Genomic DNA, 22,649 nt, shown 5'->3' on the forward strand with positions numbered 1-22,649 from the left:
ATAGTCCAACTCTCACATCCATACATGACCACTGAAAAAACCATAGCCTTGACTAGACCTTTGTTGGCAAAGTAATATCTCTGCTTTTGAATATGCTGTCTAGGTTGGTCATAACTTTCCTTCCAAGGAGTAAGCGTCTTTTAATTTCATGGCTGCAATCACCATCTGCAGTGATTTTGGAGCCCAAAAAATAAAGTCTGATCCTGTTTCCACTGTTTCCCCATCTATTTCCCATGAAGTGATGGGACCAGATACCAAGAAATGATTCTTCGTTTTCTGAATGTTGAGCTTTAAGCCAACTTTTTCACTCTCCACTTTCACTTTCATCAAGAGGCTCTTTAGTTCTTCTTCACTTTCTGCCATAAGTGTGGTGTCATCTGCATATGTGAGGTTATTGATATTTCTCCCGGCAATCTTGATTCCAGCTTGTGCTTCCTCCAGCCCAGCGTTTCTCATGATGTAACCAAAGTTACATAAGCAGGGTGACAATATACAGGCTTGACATACTCTTTTTCCTATTTGGAACCAGTCTGTTGTTCCATGTCCAGTTCTAACTGTTGCTTCCTGACCTGCATACAGGTTTCTCAAGAGGCAGGTCAGGTGGTCTGGTATTCTCATCTCTTTCAGAATTTTCCAGTTTATTGTGATCCACACAGTCAAAGGCTTTGGCATAGTCAATAAAGCAGAAATAGATGTCTTTCTGGAACTCTCTTGGTTTTTCCATGATCCAGCGGATGTTGGCAATTTGATCCCTGGTTCCTCTGCCTTTTCTAAAACCAGCTTGAACACCTGGAAGTTCACGGTTCACGTATTTATGAAGCCTGGCTTGGAGAATTTTGAGCAGTACTTTACTAGCGTGTGAGATGAGTGCAATTGTGCGGTAGTTTGAGCATTCTTTGGCATTGCCTTTCTTTGGGATTGGAATGAAAACTGACCATTTCCAGTCCTGTGGCCACCTCTTCTTAATATCTTCTGTTTCTATTAGGTCCATATCATTTCTGCCCTTTTTTGAGTCTATCTTTGCATGAAATGTTCCCTTGATATCTCTAATTTTCTTGAAGAGATCTCTAGTCTTTCCCAGTCTGTTATTTTCCTCTATTTCTTTGCATTGATCGCCGAGGAAGGCTTTCTTATCTCTCCTTAATGGTGAAAGACTAAAGCTTTCCTCCTAGCCTTAGGATATAAGGAACAAGTCAAGGATGTCCACCTTCACCACTGTTGCTCAGCATAGTACTGGAAGATCTAGCCAAGGCAACATTTCAAAAAAAAAAAAAAAAAGACCAAGGTATTCACTGTGCTGGAGTAATAGGATATCAATAGCAATCCAACAGTTCACAGTTTTTGCAAAAAGTAACTTAAAATGGATTGTAGATTTCAACATAAAGCTATCACTTTTTAGAAGATGATATAGGGGGGTATCTTTGAGACTAAGGGTTTGGTGAAGAGTACTTAAATATAACACCAAAAACGTAATTTCTGAAAGAAAAAAAAGGATAAATTTAACTTCAAAATTGAAAGTCTTTGTTAAGGGACTTTCTTGGTGATCCCGTGGTTTAGAATCTGCCTTTGAATTCAGGGGGCTGGAGTTCAATCCCTGGTCAGGGAACTAAGATCACACGTGCATGTGTGCTAAGTCGCTTTAGTCAGGTGACTCTTTGCAACCATGTGGATGGTAGCCCACCAGGCTCCTCTGTCCGTGGAATTCTCCAAAAATCCTGGAGTGGGCTGCCATGCCCTTCTGCAGAGGATCTTCCTGACCCAGGGATCGAACCTGCATCTCTTATGCCTCCTGCATTGCAGGCGGGTTCTCTACCACGAGTGCCACCTGGGAAGCCCTAAGATCTCACACGCACAGCTAGGCTTGTGCACTACAGCTACTGGACTGGTGCATCTAGAGCCTGAGCGCCACAGCTACAGGGAAGCCCACGCACTACAATCAGAGAAGCCTGTGCACCACAGCGAAAATCCTGAGAGCTGCAACTAAGACCTGACACAGCCAGATAAATAAATACGGAAGACTTAAAAAAAAACCTGTTAAATGGATGAAAAGACAAACTATGGACTGTGGGAAAGTATTTACTGACCACATGTCTGACAACGGACAGTTATCTAGAATATATAAAAAGCTCTCAAAATTCAACAGTATAAAAATAAGCAATCTGATTAGAAAACAGGTAGAAGACGTTAAGAGATGTTTCACTGAAGAGGATATACAGATGGTTGAGAAGCACTGCAAAGATGTTAACACGTTTAGCCATCAGGCAGATGCAAATGAAGACTATGATGAGCTATTTAGTTAGTTAGTTCAGTTGCTCAGTCGTGTCTGACTCTTTGCAGCCTCCATGGACTGCAGACTTCCCTGTCCATCACCAACTTCCGAAGCTTGTTCAAAGTCATGTTCATAGAGTCGGTGATGCCATCCAACCATCTCATCCTCTGTCGTCCCCTTGTCTTCCTGCCTTCAGTCTTTCTCAGCATCAGGGTCTTTTCCAAAGAGTCAGTTCTTCCCATCAGTTGGCCAAAGTATTGGAGCTTTTAGTATACTCCAATCAGAATGTCTAAAATGAAAAAATAGGACTTTCCTGGTGGTACAGTAGATAAGAATCCATCTGCCAATACAGGGGACACGAGTTTGATCCCTGGTCTGGAAAGATCCCACATATGGCAAAGCAACTAAGCTCATGTGCCACAACTACTGAGTCTGCCAACCTCGAGTCCACGCTCTGCCACGAGACAGGCCACCGCAGCGAGAAGCCCATGCACCGGAATTAGAGAGTAGCGCCCACTCTCCACAACTGAAAAAGCCTGCACACAACAGGGAAGACCCAGTGCAGCTAAAAATAAAATAATTAATTAACTTTTAAAAAAGAAAAATAATGATAACACCAAATGCTGGCAAAGGTACAGAAAGCCTTGATCTTGCATACTTTGTTGGTGGGCAGGTACAATGGAACAGCCACTCTGGAAAATGGTTTGGTGGTTTTTAAGAAAACACAAATATTCTTATCAAATGACCTGTCAATTGCATCCCTAGGTATCAACACTTTGGGATAAATACCAGAGAAATAAAATTTATGTTCATGCAAAAACATGTACACAATTGTTCATAGCAGCTTTATTTGGAGTCGTCACAAACTGGAGTCCAAACTCCAGTTTGGACTGGAGGGATATCCACAAACCCAGATATCCCTTAATAAGAGAAAGGCCAAGAGAGGTGTGGTATGTCCATCCATGTCATGGAATACTCCTTGGTAACACCACAGAATGATGGAGGTAATAAGCCCATCTCAACACATCACGTCCTCTGCAATTCCATTTATATAACATTCTTGAAATGACAATATCATGAAACTGGAGAACGGTTAGTGGTTGCCAGAGCGGAGGAATGTGATGGGAGGGCGTGATCAGGATGGGACAGAATCAGGGAGGGCTCTGAGGGCTGGAATCGTCCTGCATCTTGCCCCCGGTGATAGTCACTGTGAATCTGCGTGTGTGATGCAATGGCAGAGAGCTGTACCCGTATATGCAGACTCTTGAGAGTCTCTTGGAGATCAAACCAGTCAATTCTAAAGGAAATCAGGCCTGAATATTCATTGGAAGTACTGATGGTGAAGCTGAAGCTCCAATACTTTGGCCACCTGATGTGAAGAACTGACTCGTTGTAAAAGACCCTGATGCTGGGAAAGATTGAAGGCAGGAGGAGAAGGGGATGACAGAGGATGAGATGGTTGGATGGCATCACTGACTTGATGGGCATGAGCTTGAACAAGCTCTGGGAGTTGGTGATGGACAGGGAAGCCTGGTGTGCTGCAGTCCATGGGGTCGCAAAGAGTTGGGCACAACTGAGCGACTCAACTGAACTGAACTGATACACATGTATTGGACAAAAGGCACATTCCTGGTTTTATAGTGGCTCACAGTTAGATATCACTGGGGGGAAATGGGGTGAAGGGTACATGGGATCTCAGCTACTTTGTCACTTTCTGTGAAGTTGTTATTATTTCAAAATTAAAATTAAAGAGTAACGGCCTAGGGGCTTCCCTGATGGTTCAGTGGTGAAGAATCTGCTTGTCAATGGAGGAAAACAGGGGTTTAATCCCTGGTCTGGGAAGATCCCACAGCTGTGGAACAGCTAAAGCCATGGGCCACAACTACCGAGCCTGTGCTCTAGGGCCTGGGGGCTGCAAGTCCTGAGCCCACGTGCTGCAACTTCTGAAGCCTGCACATCCTGGATCTCCTGCTCCGCAACAAGAGAAGCCCGAGGACCACAGCTAGAGAGTAATCCCCCTTCACCACAACTAGAGAAAAGAACACGCAGCAATGAAGACCCAGCACAGCCAAAAATAAATAGGTAAATTTAAGAAATGTTTTTTTGAAAAAGGGTAGTGACCTATATGGAAAACAAATCTCAAACACAGCTGACATATATATATATATATGTGTGTGTGTGTATATATACATGTATGCATATTACTGATTCACTCTGCTGTATAAACCTGAAACTAACACATACTGTAAAGCAAAAGTATACTCTGATAAAAAAATTTTTTTAATTAAGGAAAAAAAAATAAAAGTCAAGAAAAAATGATGGCAAAATAAAAACTTGGGAAAAAAGTTGTTAGGATGGAACGTATTAGGGCCCACGACCTCCAGGGGAGGGTCATGGAGAGGGAGTGGCGGGGCTGGGATGGAGTCTCACTGGGCGCAGGCGCAGTGTGGTTGCCTGGCGGGCGCACTGATGCAGTCAAGCGTGCTCGCCCCAGGGGAGAGTGCCGTCTTGACAGAAGAGTCTGGGTAATATCACACCCTGTCTTCTGCCTCCCACTCTCCTCTGCTCCTCCCAAGCACTGAGTACACCAGAGCTGTTGGACACGGTGATGAATAAGACGGAGGCCTCCTCCTCAGAGGGGCCGACTACAGCGTGGAAGAAGAGCTATGGAGCATCAGAATGCAGATACTGGCCCAGCTGGCAGACCTGGGGAGGTGTCCTGAGAGGCAGGAGTCTTGAATTGGCTCTAGAACGATGAGCTGGAACCAGTGAGGCAAAGAAAGGATTGCTGGTTAGAAAGGACAGCTGGGGCCGAGCCCTGGAGGTGAGAGTTGGTGGAAAGGGCTGGGCATGCAGGAAAAGAAGGTGTGGAGGCAGGTGGCGGCTGAGCCTCTGGGGAGCTGTGTATTAATCTAAGGGATTTGCAATTTATTCTGCAGTCTCTGGGGAGGCAGTAAAGGACAGGAGAATGGCACGATCTTATGAATAATTCAGAAACAATCTCCCTGGGCAGTGGAGAGGGCAGCTTGGAGGGCAGAAAGGCCAAGCCAGAGGACAGTGCAGGTGAAACGTGGGGACCCTGGAGGAGGGCAGGCTATGGGCACCAGGTGGAGGGGTCAAAGGGAGACAGACCTGGGGGGCTGCGTAGATGCAACGTAGATACCGTGGTTCCAGAGCCCAGGCCAGGCCCCCTCCAAGAATGTCTGGAACTCAGCTTCCTTCCTCAGGTCTGCCAAATTGTCCCCGCCTGGACCCTGGGGCAGGGTGGACCCAGCCCTGGGCTACCTCATAGCCTCCTCTGAGCTGCTGGGCCAGGAGGCTGCTCACTGCTTGGGAATGTCTTAGTCTCTGCAGATGACTTGCACGGGGTCAGGCTTTTAGAGTGGATCCAGCAAGATGCTTGCTGCTAGGACTCGCACTCCCCCACCTCCATGAACTGCAGTGCTTTCAAGGGTGTGTGTACCCTTGTGAGGGTTTCTTTCCCACCTGTAGCAATTTTGGCAACAGTGCTTTATAATGTCACAGATGACCATCTCCTGTGGGTACTTTATAGGGTGTTGTTCGTCTCCTTCCAGACTGAAGACTCCTTGTGGGCAGGGACGTGTGGGCAGGATTCTGTGTGAACCCCCAGCAACCAGGGCCTGCTGGCTCCATGTTGGCTGAGCACTGACTGGAGATTTCACTGCTTGGGAGGCTGAACTCGCTCTCAGCAGCCTTTGTCTCTGCACTTAGAGGTAGGCTGTACTGGGGCCGTATTAGGCTATAAAAAACACCTCCCCGCTTCATGTTTACAATGGGGCTCATGTAAACTGTATTATATGTGTGTGTGTGTGTGTGTGCACACAGGATACTATTTGGAACGCCAACCATTGCTTCTTTCATCAACAATTTCTGTTACCCGTTACCTTCCCTGGTTCAAATGGGTGAGTTTTCATCGCCTTAAGGAATGCATCAAATTTTTGGCTTTTGACTTTTACTAAAAAATTTTTTTATTTTGTTGAAGTGTAGTTGATTTACAAATATCATGTTAATTTCTGTCGTATTAATGGCACGAAGTGATTCAGTTATACATATAGATTCTTTTTCACGTTCTTTTCCATTATGGTTTATCACAGGATACTGAATACAGTTCGCCGTGCAATGCGGCAGGACCTTGCTGTTTAGTATTCTCTATATAATAGCTTCCATCTGCTGATTCCAAACTCCCAGCCCATCCTTCCACCCCTTGACAACCACAAGCCTGTTCTGTCTGTGAGTCTGTTTCTGTGTCATGGATAAATTCATTTGTGTCGCATCTTAGATTCCATATGGTCTGAGTGATGTATGGTATTTGTCTCTTTCGTTCTCTTATTTCACTTAGTATGATAATCTCCAGGTCCACTGATATTGCTACAAATGGCATTATTTCATTCTTTTTTACGGCTGGCTAGTATTCCATTGCGTATCTTCTTTACCCATTCATCTGTTGATGAACACTTAGGCTGTTGACTTTTGACTTTTAAAAGTCTGTAGTTGCTTTTCCCATCTTGCAAGGTGGCGGGTGAAAAGGCTGAGAAGCCAGATACTAAGGAGAAGAAACCTGAAGCCAAGAAGGCTGATGCTGGCAACAAGGCTAAAAAGGTGAAAAAGGTGAAGAAAGTTAAGAAGGGGAAGCCCCACTGCAGCCGAAATCCTGTCCTGGTCAGAGGAATTGGCAGATATTCCCCATCAGCCATGTACTCCAGAAAGGCCTTGTACAAGAGAAAGTATTCAGCAGCTAAATCCAAGGTCGAAAAGAAAAAGAAGGTTCGTGTTCTTGCTACTGTCACAAAACCAGTTGGTGGAGACAAGAATGGTGGTACCTGAGTGGTCAAACTTCTCAAAATGCCTAGGTGTTACCCTACTGAAGACGTGCCTCGGAAACTGTTGAGTCATGGCAAAAAACCCTTCAGTAAGCGTGTGAGGAAGATGCGTGCCAGCTTCACTCCTGAGACCATTCTGATCATCCTCACTGGGCGCCACAGAGGCAAGAGGGTCGTTTTCCTGAAGCAGCTGGGCCGTGGCTTGCTGCCTGTGACGGGCCTCTGTCCCTCAATCGAGTTCCTCTGCGTAGAACACACCAGAAATTTGTCATTGCCACCTCCACCAAAATCGATATCAGTGGTGTGAAAAGCCCAGAACATCTCACTGACGCTTACTTCAAGAAGAAGAAGCTGCGTAAACCCAGACACCAGGAGGGCGAGATCTTCGACACAGAGAGAGAGAAAGACGAGATCACAGAGCAGCGCAAGGTTGATCAGAAAGCTGTGGACTCACAAATTCTGCGAAGAATCAAAGCTGTCCCTCAGCTCCAGGGCTACCTCCCCTCTGTGTTTGCTCTCACAAATGGAATTTATCCTCACAAAGTAGTATTCTGAACTTCTTGCAAAGAACCTAATTAAATAACTTGTCATTAAAAAAAAAAAAAAAGTCTGTAGTTAAGTCGCTCAGTTGTGTCCGACTTTTATGACCCTGTGGACTGTAGCCTACCAGACTCCTCCGTCCATGGGATTCTCCAGGCAAGAATATTGGAGTGGGTTGCCATTTCCTTCTCCAGGGGATCTTTCCGACCCAGGGGTCGAACCCGGGTCTCCCACATTGCAGGCAGACACTTCAACCTCTGAGCCACCAGGGAAGCCCCTGGACCTGTTCATAAGCCAGTAGGCTTGGAATGGTACCGGACGAATTAGTCTAGAGCAAGCGTTGCTCCTGTCAGATCAGAAAGCTAATCTGAAGGTGAGGTTGTGGAGAATCAGAAGGGAACATGGCTACATCTAGGTTCTGAAAGAGGTCCTGACCCTGCTGCCAGGACCCATCTGCGCAGACAGTGAGACTGACAGAAAGCCATGTTTGGGAGAATCCAAGAGCAGAATACACCTTGCCCAGAGTCCCTCAGCTGTCATGCATAAGGCAGGAGAAACCTGCCTGTCCTGTCTGGGCAGTGGGCCCCAGGGAAGGTTCTCCACGGCCCCATCGTGGAGGGAGAGGCAAAGCAAATCCTTAGGTCTGCCCCAAGAGGTTGCCAAAGCCAGGTATCCTAAAATCCAGTCAACAGAGAAGGGGGCTGCTTCTCTCATGCCCTGGAACAGACACATGATGCAGTTAGGTGGGCACCATAAGGACCCTAGGCTGGAGAGAAGGGAAGGAATGCGATGCTAGGGTGTGGAAGCAGCCAGAGGACACATGTGAGGACCAGAGCTTTGCATATCTGGAGACTTGCCAGGGAATGTGCCAGGGAAAGAAGGGTTGGGAGAGAAGTCTAAAGGATGTTGGTTCTTTCTTGCACGTGCAGGACTGTGGATTAAAATCTGTCCCTACTACCTTTGAATGCACATCTTTTCTGCCATTTTTTATTTAAGAAAGCATTGTTGTGTTTGGGGGGCAGAACCCATTGAATTGGACATTGTCAGATGTTTACTTAGAATGAACAAAAACTATTATTATGTTCTGTGTCCTATTCTGTAAAATATAAAATGCGAGAAACATGATTTCATTGCAAGAGTGACGCTGGCCACCTGCACCCTCTGAATGTGCATCACTGTCTGTCCACCACACCCGTATCCCCAGAGGCCCACCAGTGAGAGCTCGGCCCTGTCCCTGCTGCTTCCACCAGCTCCCGGGGGCCAGGAACCAGGCTGCAGTGGCAGAAGCTGGCTTTAGAAGCAATACAGATCAGGAGGAAATAAATCAATTACACACAGTCAAAGACGTATAACCATAAGCAAATGCAACGTACTTAATGAAGCAAATGTCAGTAAGAGAAAGAGAGGAGGTGACAAGGGCGGGGCATATGTTGAAAGTCAAAAAGGTAGAGGACTTTGAATAAATGCTGCCTGTCCACCGATGAGCCATCAGCTCCAGGTAGGTCTCTGCCCTTCGGTGCTAAGCACCTTTCCTGAACTTGGGGATAGGGGGACGGTGCCCAGGGCCAACTGCAGTGGCCACATCCCGGTTCTCTATGCTGAGTGACTGATCTGTACTCTGCTGATGGAGGGCATTGGAGGTCAGAGCTCCTTAAATCTAGTCTCAGGAACCTCAGTTGGAGGCCATGGTTCTCAGCCTGGGCATCAGGTCCACTCAAAGGCAACCACAATTTCATTCAGGTGTTGTCACTTCTCAATTTGGTGTCTGAACCAGAAATGATTCTTCCCTCCAAAGAACATAACCTCTTCTAGCTCTGGTCGGCACCAGGGCCAGGAGGAGCACACTGGATGCTAACTGTGTTAGTGAAGAGTTGGGTCCCAGAGAGCCTTTCATTCACTATCACAGAAAGACATTTTTAGGGGTGGGTGCCCAGGTGGCACTACTGGTATAGAACCTGCCTGCCAGCGCAGGAAACATAAGAGACACAGGTTGGATCCCTGGGCTGGGAAAATTATTTGGAGGAGGGCATGGCAACCCACTCCAGTATTCTTGCCTGGAGAATCCCATGGACAGAGGAGCCTGGCAGGCTACAGTCCATGGGGTTGCAAAGAATCAGACATGACTTAAGTGACTTAGCACGCATGCATGCTAGGTGTGTGGGGAAGGCAAGCACAGGATTCTGGGGAGTTTGGAGGCGAGTCACTTAAACTTGCCTGGGTTCAATGGGTGGAAGAAGGCTCCCTGGAGGAGGTGACATATGAGCTGGTACTGAAGGGTGAAGAGGGGTTGTCAGGTAGCCAGGTGAGGAAACGAGGGCAGCAGTGTTGGGTCTGTGGGTACCAGTCCTCAGGAAGGACACATTCAGAGACCCAGTGCATGTTGGAGCCTGCATGGGCGTAGTTGGGATGAGCTGGGCAACTGCTCTCCATACAGGTGTTTGCATCCAGGACTCACAGGGTGAACCACGCAGCTGTGCCCACAATTAGCTTTCAGGCATAAACGATGAACCCGAGTAGAAGAAGAGGTAGGAGGAAAAGAAAGGAAGAAAAAGAAGAATTTGCTGTGAGAAATGGAGGAGAAATCTGACACAAGGGAAGAAATGGTTCTGGGGAGAGTTCCAGATGCTTCACGTGCTCACGAACGTTTGGTGTTGTCAGTCGTTTTAGTTTTAGCCATTTTGGGGAGTGTGTAGTGTTAGCTTATTATGGTGTTAATTTGCATTTCCCAGAGGAACCAGAGATCAAATTGCCAACATCTGCTGGATCATGGAAAAAACAAGAGAGTTCCAGAAAAACATCTATTTCTGCTTTATTGACAATGCCAAAGCCTTTGACTGTGTGGATCACAGTAAACTGTGGAAAATTCTGAAAGAGATGAGAGTACCAGACTACCTGAGCTGCCTCTTGAGAAACGTATATGCAGGTCAGGAAGCAACAGTTGGAACTGGACATGGAAAAACAGACTGGTTCCAAATTGTGAAAGGAGTACGTCAAGCCTGTATATTGTCACCCTGCTTATTTAACTTCTATGCAGAGTACATCATGAGAAACGCTGGGCTGGAAAAAGCACAAGCTGGAATCAAGATTGCTGGGAGAAATATCAATAACCTCAGATATGCAGATGACACCACCCTTATGGCAGAAAGTGAAGAGGAACTCAAAAGCCTCTTGATGAAAGTGAAAGTGGAGAGTGAAAAAGTTGGCTTAAAGCTCAACATTCAGAAAATGAAGAATCATTTCTTGGCATCTGGTCCCATCACTTCATGGGAAATAGATGGGGAAACAGTGGAAACAGTGTCAGACTTTATTTTTGGGGGCTCCAAAATCACTGCAGATGGTGATTGCAGCCATGAAATTAAAAGACGCTTACTCCTTGGAAGGAAAGTTATGACCAACCTAGATAGCATATTCAAAAGCAGAGATGTTACTTTGCCAACAAAGGTTAGTCTAGTCAAGGTTATGGTTTTTCCAGTGGTCGTGTATGGATGTGAGAGTTGGTCTGTGAAGAAAGCTGAGCGCCGAAGAATTGATGCTTTTGAACTGTGGTGTTGGAGAAGACTCTTGAGAGTCCCTTGGACTGCAAGGAGATCCAACCAGTCCATTCGGAAGGAGATCAGCCCTGGGATTTCTTTGGAAGGAATGATGCTAAAGCTGAAACTCCAGTACTTTGGCCACCTCATGCGAAGAGTTGACTCATTGGAAAAGACTCTGATGCTGGGAGGGATTGGGGGCAGGAGGAGAAGGGGACGACAGAGGATGAGATGGCTGGATGGCATCACTGACTCGATGGACGTGAGTCTGAGTGAACTCTGGGAGTTGGTGATGGACAGGGAGGCCTGGCGTGCTGCGATTCATGGGGTCCAAAGAGTCGGACACGACTGAGCGACTGAACTGAACTGAACTGAAAGACGAATGCAGGCTTCCCTGGTGGCTCGAACAGTAAAGAATCCACCTGCAATGCAGGAGACCTGGGTTCGATCCCTGGGTTGGGAAGACCCCCTGGAGGAGGGCATGGCAACCCACTCCAGCATTGTTGCCTGGAGAATCCCCATGGACAGAGGAGCCTAGTGGGCTATAGTCCGTGGGGTTGCAAAGAGTCAGACATGACTGAGCAACGAAGCATGGCCCACAGTAAAGACTAATGAGGTTTAGCATCTTCTCTTGTGCCCACTGCCACCTTCTTTGGCCAAAGATTTCTTCAAATCATTTGCCCTTTTTTCTATGGTTTTTGTTTTTTAATATAAAATGGATTGTTTGCCTTCTTGTCATTGAGTTACAATAATTATTTATATATTCTGGATCCAAGTCCTTTGTTAGATATATGTATCATGAGTAGCTTTATCGGAGAAGATTACTTCTTCATTTTCATAATGGTATCTTTAGAAGAAAAGACTTTTTAAATTTTGAAGAACTTCTATTTATCAGTTTTTAATGGTAGCTTAATATTCAAAATATACCACAATTTTAGAAATTAACTTATTTAATCAACCACATTTGGACATTCAGGCTGGTTCTAACTTTTCACTGTTTTTCTTATAAGGAATGTCATTATATGTATAACTGTTCCGAGGGTAGTGGGGATGCATTTTACAGCGCCAGCTTCTGTAAGGGTTTTGTTACACACTACTGAAGGGTTCCTAGTATGCTGTCAGTGAAGCCCAGTTTCAAGGAACTGTCCAGTCTTCTTAGTATTCTTTCCCATAGCATGCTAGTTTGTTTATCGATAAATGAATCTTTAGAAATGCTTGAAAACATACATGTGCAATCTCGTCATAACACTTGTCTAGTAAAACATTTTCCCACTAAAGACAATTATAAAAAATTTCCAATAAATATTTCCAAAGCCCAGTATCTTACTTCTAAAGGAACTCAGCCATGATTCACTGAAGTATTGCTGGGCCAAGGGCTGTTTGCTTTTCTGCACCTCGCTTACCCACCTGTAAAGCTGGCAAAAGTCAGCCTACTGTGTGTCACTAGCAAAGAGGGCCCCAAACCAGAGCCCCTGTTCCTGACCCTCAGGACAGTATGTCATGACTGTAACCACTGGCCGAGGCCGCTAAGTCTTGGCCAGGGACAGCTAGGTTACCTCTAATCCTCAGCAGCAACCTTGCCTCTTGCTATGTTTGTTTCATTTATTCATTTAAAAATTTTTTATTATTTATTTGGCTGTGCTGGGTCTTAGTTGCAGCATGCAAGATCTTTAGTTGTGGCGTGTGGGACCTAGTTAATTGGACCTGGGCCTCCTGCATGGGGAGCATGGGGTCTTAGCCTCTGGACCACCAGGGAAGTCCCTATTGCTTCGTTTCAAAGGAGCAAGCTCAAGGTCAGTCACACCACTAATAGGAACAGAGCTGGGTCTTCTGGCCCTGAAGCCTATGCTGTTTGCCATCATCTTCTTGGGCTCTTTATTACCTTCAGCCACACCAAAGGCCACAGGCGGTCAATGAAAGTGTCAAGATACTGGGGAGGAACACAAGGAAGTCAGTTATCTTAACATTTTTTTTCTCTTGAAGACTTCATTTGCCTATGGCCAAAGGGAGTGAGCATTTTTGCTGGAAGTCTTGAAGAGATCCTGGGGTTGGTGGGTAGTGAGCATTTTTGCTGGAAGTCTTGAAGAGATCCTGAAGTTGGTGGGTGGCTTGGTGACTGGCCTGCTCCCCAACCGCTCCTGCAGGCCCTGGTCGGACCGGATGAAGACTGGAGCTGACCATCTGGGTCAGTAGGTTTGGAAGTCAGGATGTGGAGCCTGAAGACAGCTCTCCTTTCAGAAGGTCCCCTGGAGGGCTGCCCTCCCATCTGTGTAAAAGTCCCCTGCAAGATCCATCCATTCTCCTACACCTGTCCACCATCCGGGAAGGGACATTTGTAGAGAAGGGAGGAATGAAAGGGCATCAGCACTGAGGACCAGCATGTGAATGGCACGTCCTTAGCCTCTTGCCACCTGTATTCTGAGTGTCTATCCTGTAACTTGGGCTTCCCTTGTGGCTCAGCTGGTAAAGAATCCGCCTGTGGAGTGGGAGACCTGGGTTTGCCGCCTGGGTTGGGAAGATCCCCTGGAGAAGGGAAAGGCTACCCACTCCAGTACTCTGGTCTGGAGAGTTTTGTGAATTGTATAGTCCATGGGGTCGCAAAGAGTTGGACATGACTGAGCGACTTTCACTTTCACTTTCACCCTGTAACAAGGAACTTGGATGTCCCAATTTGCCCAGGACAGTCCTGGTTTAGGCCTAATGTCATTTAGGCCAGTGTCATTATTTTTTTCCCCCACTTTCACTCAAAACTATACGAGTTTGGACATTTCATCTTAATTCAGATGAGCCAGGTAGAGTTGCTCAAGGGAAACTCTACATCGAGGATACTTATAGCATTAGGGACTCATCGGGTTGTCTCTCAGAAGGATATCATTTTGATAACAATATATCAGTCATGACAGTTCCAGGTGCCTTCACGTTAGCTTTAGCAGGAAAAAAGTGCATTGGTTTGTTCAGCTGGACAGTGGGAGGTTGGGAGTGGGCAGGATTGAGCCATGCACTCCAGCAATATTGGTATATCTGCCTCTCTGTCTCTGCTTCTCTGTCTCCATCTCTCCAGCTCTCAACTCTTGACTTTATTTTCTAGTCTGGCTCTTTCCCACGGTGAGCAAGCTGGCTTCTGGAAGCTCCATGCTCATACCTCGTGTCTTCTTAGCAACACCAGCAGAAAGAGGAACTTCTGTGTCTTACAGGGATACACACCTCTGAGGCCAGGGAAGACTCCTACTGGCTCTGCTGGGCTCATGTGCTCGTGTCTGAGCCAATCGTGTGGCCTGGGTGAATGGCCCACCTGGAGTATGTACTCATCCTGGTACAAGGGACAAGACAGCATCAGATCAGTTCAGTCGCTCAATCGTGTCCGACTGTCTTCGACCCCATGAATCACAGCACGCCAGGCCTCCCTGTCCATCACTGTCTCCCGGAGTTCACTCAGACTCACGTCCATCGAGTCAGTGATGCCACCCAGCCATCTCGTCCTCTGTCGTCCCCTTTTCCTCCTGCCCTCAATCCCACCCAGCATCAGAGTCTTTTCCAATGAGTCAACTCTTCGCATGAGGTGGCCAAAGTACTGGAGTCTCAGCTTTAGCATCATTCCTTCCAAAGAAATCCCAGGGCTGATCTCCTTCCGAATGGACTGGTTGGATCTCCTTGCAGTCCAAGGGACTCTCAAGAGTCTTCTCCAACACCACAGTTCAAAAGCATCAATTCTTCGGTGCTCAGCCTTCTTCACAGTCCAACTCTCACATCCATACATGACCACTGGAAAAACCATAGCCTTGACTAGACGGACCTTTGTTGGCAAAGTAATGTCTCTGCTTTTCAATTTGCTATCTAAGTTGGTCATAACTTTCCTTCCAAGGAGTAAGCGTCTTTTAATTTCATGGCTGCAGTCACCATCTGCAGTGATTTTCTAGCCCAAAAAACAGCAGCATCAAGCCACACCAAACGAGGAAGGACGTCCTAAGGACAAAGGGCAGTAGCCAGGCAGAGTAAATTTACAGCATCTGCTAGTCACTACATAGAATCACCATTTACAGAGTCACTTCTCACACTCCAGGGGCTTTATATCTATTGTTCTCTACTTCTACAATAATCTAAAGAGTGTTATATACCCCCATAATGCAGATGATGCTGGAACAGTGTATATGACACACCCAAGTGGTGAACCGAGGAGCTGACCTCTGACTCCAGGTCTGACTAGCCCTCCCACCACATCTTGGTCACATTTTATATGTGAGAAGGACTGAGGATAATTTGAGTCAGGGGGCCCTTCTTGGACACCATGTCACATATATGCTGTCCAGAAATAATGCTTCTGGAAATACATATCCCCTCTGGTTCTGCCGGTAGACTCTTCTGCATGCTCCCTGTCTCTCTAAAAGATGAAGCTTGCTGTTCCAGGAAGAAGGAAGAAGATGTTTTGTTCCCAGTTCTGAAGAAGGCCAGGTGCCAGGTGACCCCAGCACAGGACCCAGCAACCCTGTGCCTTCAGGCGAAGCTGTCTTCTCCAGGTCCCCACCTGAAAGAGAACAGCAAAAAGTCCTACTGCTGTTGAACACAGCATTACTGTGACGGTCAAATGAGTGTAAGCAACAAGTCTTGCTTTGTAAGACAGAACGATGCTGGTGATGACGGCAGACACGGTGCCAGCTCAGAGCCTCTTACTTGATTTTTTTTAATTTTTTTTATTTTATTTTTAAACTTTACAATATTGTATTAGTTTTGCCAAATATCGAAATGAATCCGCCACAGGTATACCCGCGTTCCCCATCCTGAACCCTCCTCCCTCCTCCCTCCCCTACCCTCCCTCTGGGTCGTCCCAGTGCACCAGCCCCAAGCATCCAGTACCGTGCATCGAACCTGGACTGGCGACTCATTTCATACATGATACTATACATGTTTCAATGCTATTCTCCCAAATCTCCCCACCCTCTCCCTCTCCTACAGAGTCCATAAGACTGATCTATACATGGGTGTCTCTTTTGCTGTCTCGTACACAGGGTTATTGTTACCATCTTTCTAAATTCCATATATATGCGTTAGTATACTGTATTGGTGTTTTTCTTTCTGGCTTACTTCACTCTGCATAATAGGTTCCAGTTTCATCCATCTCATTAGAACTGACTCAAATGTATTCTTTTTAATGGCTGAGTAATACTCCATTGTGTATATGTACCACAGCTTTCTTATCCATTCATCTGCTGATGGGCATCTAGGTTGCTTCCATGTCCTGGCTATTATAAACAGTGCTGCGATGAACATTGGGGTACACGTGTCTCTTTCCCTTCTGGTTTCCTCAATGTGTATGCCCAGCAGTGCAATTGCTGGATCATAAGGCAGTTCTATTTCCAGTTTTTTAAGGAATCTCCACACTGTTCTCCATAGTGGCTGTACTAGTTTGTATTCCCACCAACAGTGTAAGAGAGTTCCCTTTTCTCCACACCCTCTCCAGCATTTATTGCTTGTAGACTCTTGGATCGCAGCCATTCTGACTGGTGTGAAATGGTGCCTCATAGTGGTTTTGATTTGCATTTCTCTGATAATGAGTGATGTTGAGCATCTTTTCATGTGTTTGTTAGCCATCTGTATGTCTTCTTTGAAGAAATGTCTATTTAGTTCTTTGGCCCACTTTTTGATTGGGTCATTTATTTTTATTGGGTCATTTTCTGTTTGGTTTTCCTTGCGAAATATTTTGCTTCGTGATCTAGCAGGTATGTCATGCCGTGGTAAACAGGGTGGCAAGGCTTGTGCTAAAGCCAAGACTCGCTCTTCGCGTGCTGGGCTCCAGTTTCCCGTGGGCCGTGTGCACCGCCTGCTCCGGAAGGGCAACTACTCCGAGCGTGTTGGGGCCGGCGCACCGGTGTATCTGGCAGCGGTGTTGGAGTACCTGACAGCCGAGATCCTGGAGCTGGCGGGAAATGCGGCCTGGGACAACAAGAAGACCCGCATCATCCCGCGCCACTTGGAGCTGGCCATCCGCAACGATGAAGAGCTCAATAAGCTTCTGGGCCGTGTGACCATCGCTCAGGGTGGTGTGCTGCCCAACATCCAGGCTGTGCTGCTGCCCAAGAAGACTGAGAGCCACCACAAGGCGAAGGGCAAGTAAAGTGTTCACGTTCCCACGGCACTTTTACTTTCAGTTACCCAGGAAAAGTTGATATTGGGTCTTACTTGATTTTTGAAGGATGGAAGGAAAATATCTCGTGGTGCTCTTTTTCTCCAAGGGACAGGAGGACTGACCTTTGCCCCAGCCTGAGTCTTTCATGGTTTAAAAAATAATTTCCCCAGGTATCACCATTCAGACATGCAGACCAGCAGGCATGGAACACACGCCACAACATTGTGGTTTCCCAACCAGGGAACACTGTCCTCATTTCAATTTGTGTTTTTAATAGCATTTCTTCATGATTGTGAAAGTTGCTCATTCATGTCCGATTCTTTGCAACCCTTGAATTCTCCATGCCAGAATACTGGAATGGCTAGTCTTTCCCTTCTTCAGGGGATTTTCCCAACCCAGGGATTGAACCCAGGTCTACCACATTGCAGGCAGATTCTTTACTGTCTGAGCCACTAGGGAAGCCAGGAATACTGGAGTGGGTAGCCTATCCTTTCTCCAGCGGATTTTCCTGACCTAGGAATCTAACCAGGGTCTCCTGCATTGCAGGGAGGTAACTCATTTACCGGAGAAGGCAATGGCACCCCACTCCAGTACTTTTGCCTAGAAAATCCCATGGACCGAGGAGCCTGGTAGGCTGCAGTTCATGGGGTCGCTAGAGTCGGACACGACTGAGCAACTTCACTTTCACTTTTCACTTTCATGCATTGGAGAAGGAAATGGCAACCCACTCCAGTGTTCTTGCCTGGAGAATCCCAGGGATGGGGGAGCCTGGTGGGCTGTGGTCTATGGGGTCACACAGAGTCGGACACGACTGAGGCGACGCAGCAGCAGCAGCTCATTTACCAACTGAGTTATCAGCTATCCCTGATGATTTTGATGATTACAGAAATAGTACATGAACAAAATTTGCAAAATAAAAAAGGAAGAAGAGAGAGAGATAAAAAGACCAAACCCACCCCTTTACCACTCCACCCAGAGATACCAGCCACATTTGAATATCCATTGACACTATACCATTGTACGCATTAATATCCTGCATTATTCTATTAACAACACATTATAGCATTTCCCCATCACAAAAATGCAAGAGTGTTATTGTTTTGGTAAACATTTCATGTTTGGCTATTCTATAGCTTAATCACATCTGGTTAAAGGACTTTGTGCAGAGGCCTGGGGTTGGGTTGTGGCGAGTTGGTGCGGAGCAGGGACTGGGAGACCTGGATGCCGAAAGAACAGAAGGAAAGGCAGACCTGTGACACGCCAGACGCCTGTTTGTCTGTTCCTTTATTCCTGCCTCCGTATTTGAGGGCTTTGCCGGGCAGCAGGCTTCCCTCCCTGTTCTCTTGAAAGTGCTTCCGGTGGTCAACATCACTCCCTCAAAGAGCCTCCCAGCCCTCCCAGCCCCCACCCGGCTCCCACATAGTGAATTCCTGAGGGAGGGGATTCGCTGCATGCACCACTGGCAGAGCTAAGCCCAGGACTGGTGCTCAGTAGGTAGGGGCTTCCCAGGTGGCATTACTGGTAAAGAACCTGCCTGCCAATGCAGGAGATATGAGAGACGCTGGTTCGATCCCTGGGTTGGGAAGATCCCCTGGAGGAGGGCATGGCAATCCACTCCAATATTCTTGCCTGGAGAATCCTATGGACAGAGGAACCTGGTGGGTTATAGCTCATAGGGTCACAAAGAGTCAGATACGACTGAAATGCAAGTCAAGAGACTGGAGGAGTTGGGGAATATGTATATTAGTATCGTAGTAACAAGAACAATAATAATAGCCAATGTACTGTCAATTTTGTACTATTATAATGGGATGGACATCTGTGTAATTAAACTTTGCTAAACTTTTGAGATGTTTCTTATACTTGGGATTCTGGGATTGAAGAGTATTTTGATAATTCTTAATACATATTTCAAGATTGCTTTCCAGAAATCCTGTATCTGTTATATTCTCGGAAGCAGTATGTGTCTGTCTCTCTGGTTTTAAATAACATAATTTTAAAAAATGACTTGCTGATTTGATGAAAATGAGGTCAGGGATGGTATCTCATTGATTTAAGAAGCAATTTTGTTTTTCTGGTAAGACTGAACTCTTAATACCTATGTATTGATCATTTGAATCTCCATTGTGAACTGTCCTTTTTTACCATTTGCCCATTTATTTGTGAAAATCTTCGTGTTTTTCTTATGAATTGTGAGAGTTTTATTTTCAAAAATATTCCCCTAACTTCTTACGCTTTTTTATGTCAACTTTCTTTTCAAAATGTAAGTAATCTTTTTTCCTGATAGTAAAAACAATGGACTGTCCTGCTAAAAAAATCAGACACTATAGAAAACCATAAAGTAAAAATCCCCTACATTCCTAGCCTTTGGCCTTATAATATCTTGGGAGCATTTCCTTCCAAATTTCATCCTATTTGTCGATGGTACTTTTTGAGGTTTAAAAAAATTGAATTTTTACATACCCCCAAACAAGTATTTTTTATTTCAAAACTTCTTCCAGTGGTTTTGTGCTTAAAAAAGTCTTTCCAAACTAGAGATCAGATCAAAGAATTGTCTTCTTTAAAGATAAAAGTCATATGTGTTTATGAAGGCAACACAGCTTATTATAGAATCTTTAGGAAGTTAAGGGGGAAAAGGCTTCCCAGGTGGTGCTAGTGGTAAAGAAACTGCCTGCCAACGCAGGAGACAAAAGAGACATGGGTTCAATCCCTGGGTTGGGAAGATCCCCTGGAGAAGGCAAGGGCAATCCACTCCAGTAATTTTGCCTGGAAAACCCCATGGACAAAGGAGCCTGGTGGGCTACAGTCAGTGGGGTTGCAGAGAGTCAGACATGACTGAAGCGACTTAGCCCACAAAGGGGAAAAAAATCAGCCATAATGCCTTGACCTTAAAATATCTATTTCCTTGTGCATGGTTTGTTCCAGTCTTTGATCATGAGCATTTATATTTATTTTTATGTGGTTGCGAAGGCAGTACATGTGAAATTTCCTATCTTCTCCTTTTCACTCATAATTGTACCTAAGCATTATTTCATGTTGCTACACAGTCTCCTTAATTGTTTAAAATGATTCCCTTAATGGTCTCTGTGGTTGCTTTGCTGTCTAGCTGACCCTATCCTATTGATAACCATTCATGTTGCTTCCAATTTTTCTGTCAACTGACCCAAGTCCAGTGAAGCAGAATCTCCCACTTTCCCTGGGGGCTGACTGTAATTTGATTTGACTTTTGCACATTTTCTCCTTTCGTCAGAGGAGGGCTGGAAGAAATTGCTCTTTAGAGAATGGTTAGAAAAGTGCCATGCATAAAGTTAGGAGGAGAACACCTATGAGGTGAAAGCTGATGAGCATTTAAGAGAAAGCTGCCTGAGAAACTGCACTATTTGTTTTTGTAATTCAGGAATCAGGCATGAATTTATAATAATAATTTTGACAAAATGCTTTCTGCTCCTGTGTGCTTGGTGCTTTTCCTCGAAAGCAGGTCCATGTTCTAGCTGAGGGCTTTAGTGCAGGAGGCTCTAGGTCTGAATCTCTGCTTATCTCTTTGACCTTCAGCAGCTGCAGTTCCTCAGTCTGTCTGCCTGCAAAATAGGAATAAGAATAGGCTGGAACGACTGAGGTGCTGAGCAGTCTTGCAGGAAAAAGTGGAGGAGAAGCCAGGCTCTAGAGAGGAACATGTTTCCAGGGAGCCCAGGAGAAACCTTCTATTGCTGGGTCTCAGTTTCTCTGTGTATGGTGGGCTTGGTGGATGGTCTGCAAAAGCCTTTGCTACTCTTCCTGGAAGCTTGCCAGTGCCCCCTACCCTGGCTCCTGTGGGGTGCTGGACATGTCCAGGCCTCCTCAGCAGGGCTTCCAGGACTCCTCTCTCTACTCAGTTCAGCCTACATCCCTGGGACAGGCACTGGCCTCCCGGGCAACAAAATGCTGTGGCATCCTTCCAAGGCCCTGACGTGATTCTGGGGAGCCGTGGGGGTGGGATCAGTAAACCCAATGCATATTTATTAATTTCGAATAAGTGTCATTGGTCTGTTGGCACAGTTGTCAGTGATCGGTTAACCTTCTTTCCTTTGAATAATGACCATTCATTTTTCTTCTAGCACGGAATAGGAGACCAACCACCCAGGATAGAGTGTTTGGAAAGCCTGGGATGTGGAGTCAGAGGTCTGGTTCCAGGCCTCCGTGTCTCACTTGTAAAAGGTGAAAAATAATAGCTCTACTTCATAGGGCTGTTGCCAAGGGGGCACTTAACAGAGTGCCAGGCACTCCTCAGCGCTCAGTACCATTAGGCTGTTGTTATCATAATAATTATCCGCAGATTAGAAGACCCAGCGTCTGGTTAGCAAGGCACTAAGCAAGAGGAACAGTTCCCCCGTGGCGTCCCAAGAACCCCGGTCGAGAAGGGTGAACCTAGAGGCCAAGAAGAGGCTGAGTGTCAAGAAGGAGACCCTCGGTGAGCGCGCTCCTGCGCAGGCTCCCGGATTCCCGGGGCGCTCAGCAATCGCCACCCACTTTATCTTCGGTTTGTGAAAGGACCTTTCTCCTCCATCTGGCCTCTTTTCCTGGGCTGCGGGAGGTATCTACTGGGTTGAAAGAAGGGCTCGCGGCGGCGTCGGACCCGGGGCGGTCGTACTAGTTCCCGCCCCGGGGCGGTGTCAGCGAAGTGTCCTGGGAGTCCGGCCAGCCGCTGCAGCCGCGGCGACGGTGGGCGCCGCTCCCCCACCGCCGGCGGACCGGGTCTGGCCTCCGGGGTGGCCCTTTAAAAGGCAGGGTCTTGTCCGGAGGGGGCGGGCGGGGGGCGCTGACCGCCACCCGAGGCCCGGCCCCTCCTCTCTCCCTCCCCCTCCCTCCATCCGTCCGTCCCTCCCTCGGTCCCCGCGTCGCTCGCTCGCTCGCCGGGCGCACGCTCCGCCTCCACCAGTCGGCTCGGCGGTCTAGTGCGCGGCGTGGAGCGGGAGCCCGGGGCCGGGGCCGGGGGCTGGGAGATCTGCGCCCGCCACCCGGCGAGCCTGAGCCGCAATGGCTGAGATGGGCAGCAAGGGGGTGACGGCGGGGAAGATCGCCAGCAACGTGCAGAAGAAGCTCACTCGGGCGCAAGAGAAGGTGAGCGAGCCCGAGCCCCTGCCCCCGCGCCGTCTGGACACCTGTCCCCTACCCCCGCGCCGAGGGCCGGTCCTCGTCCGCGGCCGGGCGCTGTCACCTCCAGACGAGGGCTGCCGAGGACCTTCGGGGGTCCACAGGCTGCGCCCCGCGGCGCTCTGGGTGTCCCCCCGCGCCCGCGTCCTCCGTCTTTTCACCCCCGGCGGGGGCAGGAGAGGGCGCAGCTGTCTCTTCCCCCTCCCCCCTCTCCTCCA

At 47.2% G+C, this 22,649-nt stretch overlaps 2 protein-coding genes and 1 pseudogene across 20 annotated transcripts in view; all 3 read left to right on the top strand.

Moving 5' to 3' along the window:
• Window positions 1–6,768: 6,768 nt before the first annotated feature.
• On the top strand, window positions 6,769–7,717 carry LOC109576278 (large ribosomal subunit protein eL6 pseudogene; annotated as a pseudogene).
• An 8,652-nt stretch (window positions 7,718–16,369) lies between these two features.
• On the top strand, window positions 16,370–21,889 carry LOC109576288 (histone H2A type 1-B-like). The gene has a single exon (XM_070802057.1). The coding sequence runs from the start codon at window positions 16,726–16,728 to the stop codon at window positions 17,287–17,289; it is 564 nt and encodes a 187-aa protein (XP_070658158.1). The 5' UTR covers window positions 16,370–16,725; the 3' UTR covers window positions 17,290–21,889.
• Window positions 21,890–22,164: 275 nt separating this feature from the next.
• Window positions 22,165–22,649, top strand: part of BIN1 (bridging integrator 1) — a 56,820-nt gene continuing 56,335 nt past the window's right edge. For 5 of the 19 annotated variants that reach the window (XM_070801969.1, XM_019969325.2, XM_019969336.2 and 2 more), the window contains exon 1: window positions 22,167–22,398. In XM_070801969.1, coding sequence (XP_070658070.1) covers window positions 22,315–22,398 — 84 coding nt within the window. In that variant the 5' untranslated portion in view covers window positions 22,167–22,314. Of the gene's footprint in view, window positions 22,399–22,649 lie in introns of all 19 variants that reach the window. The other 14 variants (XM_070801933.1, XM_070801958.1, XM_019969317.2 and 11 more) reach the window with 5 other exon arrangements.

Source organism: Bos indicus, chromosome 2 (genome assembly GCF_029378745.1).
Source record: "Bos indicus isolate NIAB-ARS_2022 breed Sahiwal x Tharparkar chromosome 2, NIAB-ARS_B.indTharparkar_mat_pri_1.0, whole genome shotgun sequence".
NCBI classification, from domain to species: domain Eukaryota; kingdom Metazoa; phylum Chordata; class Mammalia; order Artiodactyla; family Bovidae; genus Bos; species Bos indicus.

What these genes read in the sequence shown, in the direction of transcription:
- LOC109576288 (XM_070802057.1), top strand. Translation starts at nt 16,726, where the DNA reads ATGAGTGATGTTGAGCATCTTTTCATGTGTTTGTTAGCCATCTGTATG.